This window comes from Chelon labrosus, assembly GCF_963514085.1.
Source record: "Chelon labrosus genome assembly, chromosome: 16".
NCBI classification, from domain to species: Eukaryota; Metazoa; Chordata; class Actinopteri; order Mugiliformes; family Mugilidae; genus Chelon; species Chelon labrosus.
This window is the reverse complement of record NC_140349.1, coordinates 4,040,936-4,055,876: the sequence shown is the minus strand read 5'-3', so window position 1 is coordinate 4,055,876 and position 14,941 is coordinate 4,040,936. Positions and strand designations below refer to the sequence as shown.

General features: G+C 43.2%; 1 protein-coding gene across 4 annotated transcripts in view; it reads right to left on the bottom strand.

Moving 5' to 3' along the window:
* Positions 1 to 2,351, bottom strand: part of col11a2 (collagen, type XI, alpha 2) — a 41,853-nt gene extending 39,502 nt beyond the window's left edge. For 2 of the 4 annotated variants that reach the window (XM_084563047.1, XM_084563048.1), the window contains exon 1: positions 1,653 to 2,351. In XM_084563047.1, the coding sequence (XP_084419173.1) occupies positions 1,653 to 1,770 (118 nt within the window). In that variant the 5' untranslated portion in view covers positions 1,771 to 2,351. The remainder of the gene's footprint in view (positions 1 to 1,652) is intronic. The other 2 variants (XM_084563049.1, XM_084563050.1) reach the window with 1 other exon arrangement.
* Between the last annotated feature and the right edge of the window lie 12,590 nt (positions 2,352 to 14,941).

Genomic DNA, 14,941 nt, shown 5'->3' with positions numbered 1-14,941 from the left:
TCTAGCTAGTGGAACTTTGACTACCAGAATCTGCTTAAATGTGAATCCTCGGTCTCTGTAAAACTACAACAATAAATATTTATATTCAAACATCCAAAAAATAGATTCAGTGAAGTGGGACGAAAATGTCCAGTTCAAAGGTGTCCGGTTTGATCTGAACTGATCTGGACTCAGGTGCATCAATGGATCATCTGTGTCAAAAATAACTCAAGACAACTAGTGGTCTGTCAGGGAACTGCAGCGCATACAGATAATTCCTTCACGGCCAGCTAGTCTGTAACTGAGAGTGAGACGAGGGGGAATAAAACTGTGGAGAAAAGCAGCCCGCGGCTTCAAACCTTAAAACTAAACAGGCCTGACAACTATCAGTCAAAAAGATTGCCCAGATGGTTATAAGAGTGTACGGTATAATTATCACAAACATCTGTTGTTGTACACCGAGAAAAACGCAAAATCAACTTTACATTGGCTCATTGAAATCCCTCAGAAGTCCCCCCTCCTTCTGGACAGCCAGAGGCAGTGATGGATGGACTGGTGCACAGGCTGAGCTGGTAAACACCCTGCCAGCCCCACAAGGTCCCAACGAGCAGCCTGATTCAGTGACCCAGTAGAAACGCAAACCAACATTCAGATGCAATACAGAAAAAAATACTCCTGCAGAGCTCATTCATTAACGGGACGTTTGGGTGACAGACGTCCTCAAAGCTGGAAGGAAACTGCAGGTCTTTGCACCGTCCTACCCCATGGCCCCCTCCGGATAAGAGGGGTTCAAAAGAGCCTTAAATGAACAACATACTCTTAAAACTAATAAAACTCATTAAAAAGTAATATTTGTAGTAGAAACGGTAACACCAGAGCCGAAAGATATCAACTGGTTTCACGAAAAAGTTTGAGCTACGCGTTCAGACAGTCACTTTTTGTGAGACACCTGTCAGGCTTTATGTCCACCCAGAGAAAGTTAATAAACGTCAGCTTTTATTGAAAAAGTAAAAACCTACAACTATACTGCCCTGTGGCAAAAGTCGATTAAAATGCCATGTGAAGCATTTTCTCCATGACCACTGGTTAGTGGTAGTTGTAGAGTCCATTATCGGACATCGTTTGTTGAGGAGGCGAGCATTAAGTTTCCAGGTTTTTAAAAATAGATAGTTCATAGTATTTCTGTCATTATTTTCTTATTTTTCATTGGATTTGTTTTTCTTGTGTCCATTAGCAAAGACTCACATTTCTCCATCGCTTTTCACATCTTCCAATTAAAATTTTACCAAACGGTCGCTAGCCTGGGTCACTCACTCAAAGCCTTTACGGATCAGAGAGAAACCGTAAGTCACCGAGGGATGCATGTGGCCGTGTAAAAAGCAGAAAGTCGAAACATTCACGTTACTATACAACTAACAAGCTACCAACTAGATCTATAGAATTTGTTCAAGGTTTAAGATTGTTGGAGCATTGTTCGCCACTTTATTTCTGGGAAAACTTAAAGAAGGGTGTCAGGTGCGCAAGTGTCCGATAATGGATGAGGCGCATTTTTAGTGCGTATAAATCCGATAAGACCTTTGAGACAGAAAAACTCCAGAAATAGCGAAATAAAGACACATTTCTAGTTTAAAAAGCACAATAAAAAAAGATCATTATAACAGAAACGTTCTTACCTGCCCGAACCACAGTCGTTTGGCACATGGCAAGCGCCACGGTTACCAAGGCGAAGGATGAGAAGTCCATGCGCCATGGTCTCCTTTTCTTCCGGAAAGGACAATTGGCAGTATCCATAGTGTTGCAGTAGTTTGTCGGCCTGGTTCAGCTGCAGATGTAGGATGTGGGGATGTTATCCTCTCACAGAAAGTCAGCCGACGACAGGAACCCGGCTGAGCCTTCTGTGGGGCAACAGACAAAAAGGCACGCCTCTGGAGACGTGTGCACCTCTCTCCCGGTGACTTTCCTTGAGTTACTGATGTCGATGTTAATGCACAAAACCTAAACACTAAAAGGGGTTTGGGGTGAATAAATATCTTTTATTTTAGCGTTTAACCCCTTCGTGCTAAAGCCCCATTGAGTCAGAGTGGGTACGAGTACCCAAAGTGGAGAGAGCAGCAGAGAGAGACCTGGAATCACGCTCTCCCTCCCTTCTCTCTCTTTCCCTCTCCCCTTCTTTACTTTCTCCCACGAAGAGTGAGAGTGTGTGTGACGGTGTGTGTGTGTGGGAGAGAGAGAGAGAAGGAGTAAGAGAGAGGTAGAGAGAGAGAGAGAAAGAGAGAGAGAGAATTGCGAAGGAGGAGAGGGCGTGCGTAATTGCGCGCTGGTCGCACGTGAATCTACGCGCATGGAGAAGTGTCTGTGAGTGTAAACCAAACGTTTTCAGTGATAGGTCTACACAAATATTTCAGTGGACTCTCCTTTTCCACTGAGTTTAATGTTGCGTTGTTGGACCTACAATAGTCTGTGAAAATCTTTTCTGTCTCTTTCAACACCCCTTTACTGAGACGAGCCACAAAAGCATTTTTCTTCTAATGTTATAAGCTCTAAGTCCATATCTGTGACATGTCATAGTTGGTTTTATAAACCATGAAGAACTGATCAGGTAAAATGTGGATAAAACGGGACCAAGATACGCGCTGAGCAGCAGAGTTGAGTGAGCGTCGATCCAGCCAATCAGAGCTCTGTCCGCGCCGCTAACCACGCCCCTGTCAACCAATCCTTGGAGCGCTCTCGTCGCTCTGATTGGTCAGTTCCACGTGGCCTTGTTTTGCAGCATCTTGTCAGGTGTAGAGAGAGATCAAAGGTTCCTAGAAAGAACATACATGACAATGATCTGCGGATTTTAGACATTTAGAAGTAAAAAAATAAAATAAATAAAAATCTGACAAAACCAAGTGGTGAAGGATCAGATATTCTGGATTAAAGTTTAGATTGACACATGACAATTGAGCCACAGAGAACAGGGCAAACTCCTAATGAGATAAACAGAGTTAAAGAACATATACTGCAGTAACGTTTCAACCTTTAGCTGAATTACAGAAACTTGAGGAATCCAGGGTCCACTGATGCTCTACATTGTTCTTTCCAGTCGACTGACAGCACAACAGTAGCTCAGACTGCCCTTTCCTCTCCAACCAGGAATCTGCATGCCAAGACACCACCTTCACCTGTTGCCCCAACAAGTCACAGGGGATGGTATCACATGGCGATGGCCTTGTGTTTGGCTCAGAGCCACTAAGGTAAACCATCTAATGTTCAGCAAGATCCCAGCCCAGGTCTGATCTCAGGAAAAGAGACCACTTACCTGGTTTAGGTGGGGCAATAAGAAATTAAGATTAGATTTTTCCAACTCTAATATTTATAGATATATATCTGATCTTAATTAATAATCATAACAAACCAGCACTGAAAATGGTTCCGCCTAATAAGATAATGAGTTCTACTTCAACAAAACCACAATGTACTATCTCTAAAATTACCAGAGTGGATTCAGCACTAACTCAATATTAGGGGCATAATAAAAATGAATCCACTGTACTGTACACTGCAGTATTAATTAAATAAGTTTAGTTTATCATATTGCTTCCTGTATATATGAACTATATGTGCATGTGCAAGTATTTTGCTTATACTTATCAAGCAGCAGACATGAAGCCACTGAAACATTAACTTTAAACCATCTCAGTAGTAATCTCTAAGAGACATTCCTCTCATAATTTCAAAGTCGCTTTCATATCCGTACCTGTCGTAAACTGCATCTTCTGTGTCTATCTCAAAGCGACGTAGCCAACTGTCTGCCTCGTAAATGTTTCTGCTTCTTTAGTCACTTTCTTTGAATGCAGACTTCACATCGGGAAAGCAGTAATCAACCGTAATTATCCTCGACGCTCTATACCACTCACTCTTTCTCACTGCCTTTCATTTCTCCCCCCATCTAAGTGTGAGACTCTGAGGGGGAAAAAAAGGGGTGTGCTTGGATTCTGTGGTACTTCCAAGATTATTCCCTCTTATTACAATTCTCTCTAAGGTTTTAGTAGCAAAAGAAAATACATCTTTGTGTACATCTGGGTACAAAGGGTATTATCTCTTAGTTCCGATGGCAAAAAATAAAAAAACAACACACACTTTAACAAAGAAACAAACAATAAAATAACCACATGTTCAGATAAAGTCCTCTATGTCTCACATAAGACATGTCCTAAAGTCATCTTATTTTGAATAAACTGAAATGTAAAACAAAACTGTGTTAAGTCAGTGTTCTTATCTGCAGATACAGACTTTTATGCCCAATAGAATTCTTATGTGGCTCACCTATAATCACAAGGTGATTTATCTTCTCCAAATCTGCAGTTTTATATATAAAATACATTTTAAACACAGCATCAAGGCCATGGTCAAAACTGATCACTGCCATTATGTTTGAGGGAGAATAGAGGGAGAACAGGAGGTCGCTTGCAGAGTAGATAAAAGGTAGACTGTGACGGTAGACTAAACATGAACATGCTTTAAGTACACATCAAAAACTAAACATCTGTGTCAGGGTAGTATCACCGCTGTAGTTGCACCATGAGTGTGATAGTAAACGTCTGGCAGGACAGAAACTCGCAGGGAAGTATCCGTTACTCTAAAACTAAAAGTGACTTAAATCCGTTTAGGTAGTAAGATACACTCCTATAGATGGACGCTGGTGATCCTTCATCAAAAGTTTGTAAAAAAATTGAGAAACATTTAGTTTTACTTTTACTCATTTAACACTTTATCTATATTTAAAAGCTCAACTTGTTCCCAACCTATTTATAACCTGCTCGTACGACTGACTCCACCAGAACAGAAAAAGGACTCGCTTCAAGTACAATGGCCATGTTCCAGCTGTAATGTACTGTCTAGGATTTTGCATATAAGGCTGCCAAAAGCAAAAGAAAAAAAAATATGTACGGCCGCCTCCTAAAAAACTACAGGAGTGAGCTTTGATGTATATGAAATGAGAAGGAGCGGACGCTGTTTGATCGCTCCGAAACATCAACCAGGGCGGCTGCGTCCATCAATTATCCATCAGAAATCATAAAGAAACTGGCTAGGCGGGTTTTATACCTATACATTACTATGTTAAAACCAAAAGTAAAATATAGAATGTCACGGTCTCACATATAGAAGGAAAACCATGAAAGATTTCTGTGTCGGAGCAAAAAAAACAAAAGGTCAAGGGACATGTGGAAGGCTGAAAAGACAAGAATGTGGAGCTGCAACCTAAATACTGGTGCATTTAATGCAAGAAAAAAAACATACACAGATAATTTATAATCTACCTGAATGCCTGGGGATTATTTTCCATTTGTACACAGGGTATCTTTACTGAACTGTTTCCGCACTAGTCCAGGAAAACACTCCCTCATTGTGGCAGCTCTGGGATTTTATTTTAGCTTCCTGAACACAGTGGATCGGGTGTTTTTTTGAGGATAGGCTGTTTGGTTCTGGCTTCTGAAAGTAGATGCCACAGGCCATAAAAAGAGACACCGCGGGAGACATCGGCGGTATGTGTTTGTGCCTCACTTGTAAGTGTTTGTAGAGTCTCTATTCACTCCACCTCAAGCATTCAAGTTTAAAACTCTTGTCATACGAGGACATGTTCGTAGGCGGTGGTCTTGTCTGCTTTTTAGAGTCAAGAACCAATAATGTGTTTCAGTTATGGTGCCACCGCCCGTCCACTGTAGTCTCATACAAGAATGAAAAGGGTTTCATAATGTTATTGAAGCATTAAACGCAGATCCAGTCTTCTTTGAGTTTAAATAAATAAATGAATGAATGAATGAAATGTAGTAAAACGCGGCCATAATGAGTACAGTTTAAAAGATACGCTGTTATGTTATTATCTGATTACTGTGAAAGCTTAATATTAATAAATTTGCATGGGTAGAGTATATGGGCATGGCTTTAATCTTTATTTTTCTCATCCACTCATCTCTCTTCCAAATCAAAGGTTGCATGTACCTCTGAATAAATGCAGCTTCACAGCAGGAGCTTTAACAGGTGCCTGTGCTGTGCGTCCCTGTAGGTGACGTAACTTGACGTGGATTCAGTCAGGAGCTTTGGATCTGAGGAGCAAACTGGGGGGAGACACAGAAAGCACAGTCAACATCAGGGACAAAAAGACAAACAGCAACGTTATTATTAAATTAACTCTATTTCTTATTTTCTGCAAAAAAAAAAGTACAAGTGTCTATTTTCAAACACAGTTTATCAAAACCACAGAGTTCTGCACGATGAAATTGCCAAGTAGTAACCCCAGACGTTCAGTCCACAAGTAGCTCTTGGGTGGCATCATATTGTACGTTGCCTACTCTTGTTAAAGTCCTGCGTGTTGGGTAAAATAAAAGTAAGTGTGTTGTTTTGCTAGACAGCCTTTTGCCACTTGAACATGCTAACATGTAAAGATTATTTTTCTGTTGCCTCCACAATCTTCTATTTTTATATCAACATGTTTCATCCAGAGAGTCAGAGCCCTTTACAAACTCAACCCTGGCTGCAGTATGATCCATGCAATCTGCCAAGCATCCATGTGGAAGCACCACAACTTCCAAAGCACAAGGGCAGCATGACTTCACCACCTTGAAACAGACTTATGGCAAATCCCAGTGACCACTTCAGCAATAGGTGAGGCTGCTAAATAAGCTGACATTAAAAGGCAGGTGCTTCCACTTGTCTAGTCCAGAGGAGGCTGTGTCTGTGAAGCAGGTCAACGCGAAACCTCCAATTATAAAATCAAGCTTCAATGTCAGCCGAATCTGAATTAATAAAGCCTCATATTATATATTTCTTGGGCAGCAATTTAAGGATTATAAGAGCCCAGCGACCACAAGGGTTCCCTGAGGGTAGGCTCCGTCAGATGTGGCCACCCACTGGACTAATTTCTCACAATTCGCCCAATAAGACGGCGCTGGAAATTTAACTGGCTGCAAAGCAGAGGCAAAGGGCGACTAGAGCACAGCTGATAGAACCGCATGCTGCGGCAACATCTGGGTCAATAGAAGGGAGGGAGACTTCAAGGATGGATGAGACCCGAGTGTCTGCAGAGATGGCATAAGCTTTAGGAGATGGATTCACCAAGTGCCTGTGGGCAGCTCTCTCTCTTTCTCTCTCTGTGCTATTTCCAAAAGGAGAACCTTGTAATTACAATAAAGCAGCCATATTATATTGCTGACTTCCTTGAAAAGTCTGTACTTTACTGGGCAGGGCCACAAACGCACACACACCCTGCTTGCCACAACACACCGAAATAGATCAGAGCAGGGGATCGCCTGGGAGGAAACGCAGAGCGGGAGAGATACGAGTCAAATAGCGTGTGCATCTGGGCTGAATGAATACTCTCTTCTTGGCCTGGTGAAGCGGCAGGAGGTGTGCTGAACCAGGTAAAAACAAAAATTAAAAAAAAAGGGGGAATCTAGACACAGAATGGGTCAGTGATTTTAAATCTGGCCACCAAACACACCCAGCTAACCACATACCTCGAAATAGGCACGAGGGGAGGAGGAGGAGGGAAGACAAGGGGTGACGACGGGGCAGAGCGAGGGAGGAGGAGGAGGTACAGCAAGGGTGCACACAAGTGGGTGTTTTTTTTTTTTTTCCCCCTGTGTGGGGCGAGTGTTCATGAGGTCTGAAGTCTGCGTGCCAACTGAGCTATAAGAGGGTATGTGTGTGTGGAAGAGAAAGACAGAAGAGTTTATATATGAGCTCACCGTAGATTTAGCTAAATTACACACAAGTCACTTGATGAGATCTGATAAACTGAAGTAAAAAAACTCAATGTGTGTGTCCTCGTCTCTCTTCTGTACGTCTATTTCATTATTGGCTTTCAACACGTACCAATTCTTTTTTTTGAGAGAGAGTTTGAAGGCATCTTTGGTTCCTTCGCCTAAGACGTTAAATATAGCTATAGGTGAGCTCCAAGATTTGCTCAATTTAGCACAATTACTCACTGTTAGAAGGTAATTTGCCCAGATGGTGTATAATGGCTGCAGTAATAAAAGGTAATTGGAAGGACTAGTGAAATATACCAGCCACTGTGAGCTGCAGTTTAAATTATTTTAGAAGGTTTCATATACGGAGCATTGTTTTAACAGGAAGATAAATTCACATTCAACTTCTGTAGAGAGGCAGCAGAATAAACGACAGATATCTAACACTGAAATACCTCAAAGCAAAGGCAATTTGTTTTTACTTCTCACAGATGCCAATGAATATTGCCAAAGCTTCTTAAAAAACCACATCTAGATCTGCATCTGAACGCCGAAATCCCTGAAATGAAAAGAGAGCCAAAGATGGTGGAGGGAGATAGGGAGGGGACGCTAGGGCCGTGGAAAGGTACAGGCAGGAAAAAATCACAGGAATGAATAGAGAGCGAGGGAGACGGGAGGATGGGAGGGCAGAAAGCTGGTGGTGGTGGTGGAGGGGGCACACAGGCATGCGGAGGGTGAGAGGCAATGAATAAGGGCCATTGATAAAGAAGGGGAGAGCGGACAAGGGTAAGGGGAGGGAGAGAGCAAGGGGGACGGGAGGAGGGATCAAAAGGTATTTACACATGGAGATTCCAGAATAAAGCTAAGGTGTGGAGGGAAGAGGTGGATGGAAGGATGGATGGAGGGATGGAAGGATGGATGCATCTCTTACTGACCTACTGACTAAAATGCAGGGTGGAACCGTGGTGACATTCACACAAAGACACAGGTTTTCCCATAAATGAAGTCACCTCAGCAGCTGCCCCACAGTAAAGTTTACAAGAGAACCTTAGAATTACTGTGCAAAGATTACTTTGATTTAAAAATAAAAAAAACACCCTCTTTATCCCTATATAGTGTTTTTTTCTTAAATGACACTCCCTTTTCATCTGCATTTTAACAGATTTAACAACAGACTGAGACAGAAAAGAAAGCGTAGAGAAAGGAGGCTATGACAGGGATGTCCAGGAATCAGACAGTGGACAGTTATGTGGACATTATCCATCAGGAGAAGGAGCTTTGGCAGAAGATGGATCCAGCAAGTGCCTGTGGGCAGCTCTCTCTCTCTCTCTCTCTCTCTCTGCGCTATTTCCAAAAGGAGAATCTTGTAATTAAAATAAAGGGGCCGTATTAACCATTAGGTCAGCAGATGCCTGGAATCATGTAACTTACAAGATACAACAAATATTCAAAGCCTGATCATAAATTTAGGCTGATCTGAATGATCCAAACTTCTCATTTTCTGCACTGTGTTATACAGTGTTGCCTTCTCAGTCTATAGTTGGGCAAATATGTCTAAACAGTTGCATCATTGTGCAGCTACGTACATATAAAGGTGTCGAGATCGAAGTGTCCTTCCTTAGTTTGGGTTGATTAGACACTTGGGATGAACGGCACACCTGAGCTCCTGCAGGTTTTTAATGACCTCTTCCATCCTCATATATCGGTGCAGGTGTATCAGCATACATTAGGATGAAGGGAACGTCTGAAAAACACTGAGAAGGTTAATCCTAACGGACACAAAGACTCTACTTTATCTGACTTTAGAGCTCTAAAGAAAACGCAGAAAGAAAACTCCAAACAAAGGAAGCAACACTGAGCAGAAAGTGAAAACCATGAAGAAATAACGACACAAGTGGATCTGGAGGAACTTGATAAGAGACACAACTTGGTGAGGATTGCTTCCTTCTCTACAAGCACGCGGGTCAAGAAAGAGCTCCTCAGTGACTGGATGAAAGAGATGAATGAAAAACAAGCTTGTCCTGCAGGGTTTCTTCATCTGGAAGGATGAAAGAGGAGAAGCAGCAAGAATGTCAAGAATTAAAAGTATTCGTCCGGTTGAACGATGAAGGGACAGAAGGCAGCGAGGTAACCTAGGCTAGTCAGCTGGACACTGTGAGGTGGAGGTGGAGGTGAAGGTCAGGCGGGTCAACTTAGCATTAGAGCGACACCTTGCTCTACCTGGCCCCACTGACCATTACAGTGAACTATGGAGGAGCCAGAGCAGCAGCTGGAGGCTTGAAGGCCTTTTTTCACACCAGCTGCTGAACTGGACTCCTCCAGGACTGAGACGACGACGTTAGTAGTCAGCGTGATGCAACATCAAAGCTTTGACTGAATTAACAAATTGCTCAATTGCTTGAAAAGCCTCTGAGGTATTGCCACATTGATATATAATCTATTTAGTTGAATGCACAATGATGTCAACGCAACAACACAGCTGCTACAATATCTACAAATTGCTCCAAGTGACTGCAACTTGCATACGGTACTTTATGTAGTTTAGTTTGTATTTTATTAACTACCATAGAACATAAACTTTGCCCGGTGTCACCATGAGCACCCATCTTTAAAGGTCTTCTCTCTGGGCTGACCCCACCTGAGCAGAGAGACCTAACAACTGCCCCAGTGAAGGCTCAGTTCCACGCTCTCAGAGCCCGCTGACAGAGGGACTCCTCAGCCGGCCCGAGGTCAATAAGGAATGCACCAGGGGAGAGGGAGGGAATGTACCATAGGGGTGTTGAGGAAGGGGGTGGGGTGGCAGCGGAGGAAACACAGAGGGGGGAAACAGAAGGGTCTTTTGTGAGACAGGAAGCTGCCGAGACCAGGGCCCTCTCCCTCTCTCTCTCGCTCTCTCTCTCTGGGTACAGTAGTGGAGCACAGACAAACCTGGGATATGAGAACGATGGCGAGGGAGAAAGATGTGACTGAGGGAATGAAGATGAAGCATTCCCCAGGAAGGGATATGGCTGTAGAGAAAAAGGAGAACAGAGGACGGCAGAAGACAGGTGGTAGAGAGAAATCTGACTGACAGAACAAAATACAAGATAGAGGATACAGGAGTTATTTTCTTGTTCCTTAAAATAAAAGTCAACCTCTGTATCTAACCTCTTGACATCAATAAATAAACATCCAATCTCCAAGGTTGCCTACCCAATGAATGATATTGGAGCGATTACAGATGTACGTTTATTTTTAGTGAATCTCAGACGGGACAGATCGACTAAAGTCTTCAATTTGTCTAATTTAAGTATTGGTGGCCTACGGATGGTAGCAATGAGCATGTGGCTTGAAAGTTTACAGATCAATTCCATTACAAATTCACCCGAGGCCCCGTTCACATCTGGCATTAAGGTGCTTCTTGGTTACACAGCACAGGTGTGAATGCACCCAAGAGACTGGATCATTTAGACCACATTCAGAGGTCACTTGGGGCAAATATGGCTGCATTCTTCTTGCAGTGTGAATGTAACTGTGTCCTGGACGATACTGAAAGACCTACTAGTCAACTGAAGTGAAATGACTGGATCCACCAAGGCACATGTTAATAACAGGTGTACTATGAGGCCTAAAGTCTCTGAGCAAGGCCCTTAACCAGCTGGAGCTGTTCAATGACAAACAAATTGAGTTTAACTGGATAACTTAAGGGGCGGCACAGGTCCCGGGTTCGGATCCATGGGCCGACTGGACATTTCTGTGTCCATCCAAAGACATGCTCATTAGGTTAACTGGTGATTCTAAATTGGCCATCGGTGTGCATGAGAGTGTGAATGGTTGTCTGTTTCTCTGTGTTAGCCCTGTGATAGACTGGCGACCTGTCCAGGGTGGACCCCGCCTCTCGCCCGATGACAGCTGGGATAGGCTCCAGCAGACCCCCGCGACCCTTAACAGGAATAAGCGGGTACAGAAGATGAATGAATGAATGGATAACTTAAGGCATTAATAAATAAATAAAATGGTGCAGACTATGCTGAACAGATTCCAAAGGAACAGGATGATTCAAAAGAAGGAGGGGATGAGAACCGTGCGTGGTGGCGAAACAGGACGGAGGCACAAAAGATCAAAAAAAAAGAAAAACAAATGAATTATTTCCAAAAACAAAGAGACTGAACATATAGACGCTGAGTATTTGTACACAGACACAGCAGCCAGTTAATGAGGTCAGGGAAAACCAGCAATAAAAACAATCTGAGCTGTTGTGGTCATGAGCTCATTCCGGTCGGCCCGTCTTCTGAACAGCCATCAAAGAGCTTTTCATCTCTGTGTTCAGTTCAGTCCCATCCGGGCCATTACTGTACGAACAAAACACGCGCATGCCAAGGCGGCGGCGTAAGTAATTGTGAAAATACCACCCTCCCTTTTCCTTTTTCTGTCTTCCTATCAATGCCCCCCTCTTCCTGCCCGTCCGCTAGTTTCCCCCTCGCCGACACATTTGGTCGCTCTCCTCTCACGTTCACTCCTGGCAAAACACACAGAGCTCATTAACCCTCCCACACACAGACGGACAGTCTCTCTGGTCATGACAGTCAAATTAAAGAGGTGGAGCTCTGCGATCTTTCCATTACAAATGTTTCACACCTTCTGTGTGTGAACTCTGCTCATGCACAAACTATGAACCTTTTCCTAAATTAGTTTTTTAATATTTTGAAACCAGCTATAGCTGATAAATGGTTAAATACAACCTGAAAGACAATAAAAATGAGCTTTAAGCATTAAAACTGATCCTGGCTCATGATTTAGCCTCAATCATGTCTGTAAAATGCAGAATTTACCACTAATTTCTTTAGTCCCAAGCTTCATATCATGTTTTGTAACTCATTCCAGATTACATCCCAAGTTGGCACCAAAATGACACCGTTCTGTCTTTCAGCGTGTCTCTCAGTCGGACATATTTTTATCCATCATGTACCGGCCGTCCTCAGATGTAGAATTATATACTCTGTGTGGGACCCATTCTCAGTTTCACCCAGATTTAGCTCTGTTCAGGAGGCACTCTCAGTCTTCTAAGTGTACCCTGGCTCAGATTTGGTCTGTGTATACCCGAAGCCTAGCATGTCATTACAGCTTAAAGAACATGTGGACAGCGGCTGACCAGTAATTTAACTTTGCTAAACGTTGTCACCGGTTGTTTCAGGGTTTCTTTCCATCGCGACAGTCTGGACCTTACCGATGAGAAAGGCTGTAAAACGTAGCCAAAATGTACATTTAGATTTTTATGTGCACGAAAAACACAAACTAGAGGCGTGACTGAACATAGGACGGACAAAAATACGGCTAAATGTACAAGTACCACAGAAAATACAGTGATCTGACATAGAAGCAAACATGGAAATATCTTCCTTAGTTGAGTTATCAGCTAAACTTCAGTTAGTACCTTCAACTTTAACTTAACTGGCAAGAATAGGTGTTATGGTTTAAGCAGGCTGCAGATAATGTGTAAAAACTGCATCCCTCCCAAGTTTAGAAAGGGATTCTAGTGTTTATTTTACTGTGTAGGTCTACCAGAGAACAGAAAATAACAGCAAACACACCTGACATGCTGCCTCGCTGTTTACACTGTGGAGTACACAGCCTCAAAGAAGCTCTGTCTTCCTCATGTGTGTGTGTGCACGCGTGTGTTTGTGTGCTTAAATGCTGTGTGTGGGGTATTTGTGCCACACAGGATCCACCAAATCACTGCTGGCGAGTGACTTCAAACACGGCCCCGTTTATTCAGCGCGCAGCAATAACATTCACCGGGTGAAAATTGACATTTTGTGAAGCAGAAATTAAGAGGAATTTGACCCCGGGTATAAAGGTGTCTTTCTGCGAAGCTCAGCCTCGCACGGTTGAGGGGAGGGGAGGGAGGTCGGTGGGAAACAGGGAGGGAGGGAAAGAGGTGAAGAATTAGAGCCAGAAGGAGACTGGGGAGAGAGGAGGGCAGGAAAGATGTGGAGATACAAATTGACGGGAGAAAATAGGGAAACTGTGAAGCAGTAAGACACTAAAGAGCCTGGGAAAGGTTAAGAAGCCTGACTAATATAGTTCAAACGTACAACAAGGTGTTTCAAACAAAAGGGGCTACGCTATAATAAAAGGTGACAACATATCCTTCTCGTGCAGGCAGATATTTAATTTATCACATTAGCAACTATTTTCCTCAATTAAAACGGGCAACTTGTGTACTCCTCCAAGCTGAGAGGTAATGGTGTCTCTAAATATGACGCTGCTGACTTGGCTTTAATGTCCCAAACAGAGAAGTCATTGTACCTGCGCCCTCTGCCGGCCGCTGCTGGTACTGCAGGAGCCGCCGCCTCACACAGTGGCACACATCTGGGCTCTGGCATCTGGAACATGGAAAGTGGTGATGCTTAGCCTCCTCCTAAGTTGTCAGGGTAACCCAACTCGTTATTTATATATTATTTACCACTAGCCTGCGTGGGAGTATGGAAGACATAAGTTGATTTGACTCATCTCAGAAAAGCACGGGGACTCTGAAAGGACTCTGGAGGATCTGTAACACAGGACAACCTCACAAAAAGATGTTATGGAAACTACTGCTTTGCATTCCTATGTGTACCAACATAGGAAAAGCATTAAATACAGGATAACGAAAAACTAAATGGTTAAATAAATGCTATTATAGAAGAGAAACTTGCATAATTCAGCATTACTTTCTATGAAACATGCATCCAATTCCATTTAAACAGTTCAAATACTTTAGATACATTCAGTGACAGACCTTTATAATGACTTCTAAATAAATCTGAGTGCACGGGACTTTAGATAGCAGAGGGAGCATCTTCTGTAACTCAGGAGGAAGATGAGACACTCTGGACAAACTGTATGAGAGAGGAGACGAAGAGGAGAAGGAAGATACACAAACACATTCCTTTCTTTCTTGACATTAAAATATGCAGGAAATACAGCCACCAGTGTGAGGAGAAGTTTATCTAAAAAATATATTGTTCAGATCTTAATGGTGCTGCTGCTGCTTCCTTATTGGCCAGCGTGTGTTAAGTAGGTGGGGAAGCACTACGGAGCAATTACACCACCCAGGGAAGAGGAGCGAGGAGGAGGAGGAGGAGGAGGAGCACAGCGGACCGTTAAACTTTTTGACGGGACAAAAAGGTCAGTGCTCCCTCTAGAGGTTGAGAGACAGGAGTGCAGAGCCAGCGGTCACCAGGGGCCCTGGGGTCCTGCTGGACTGAGGA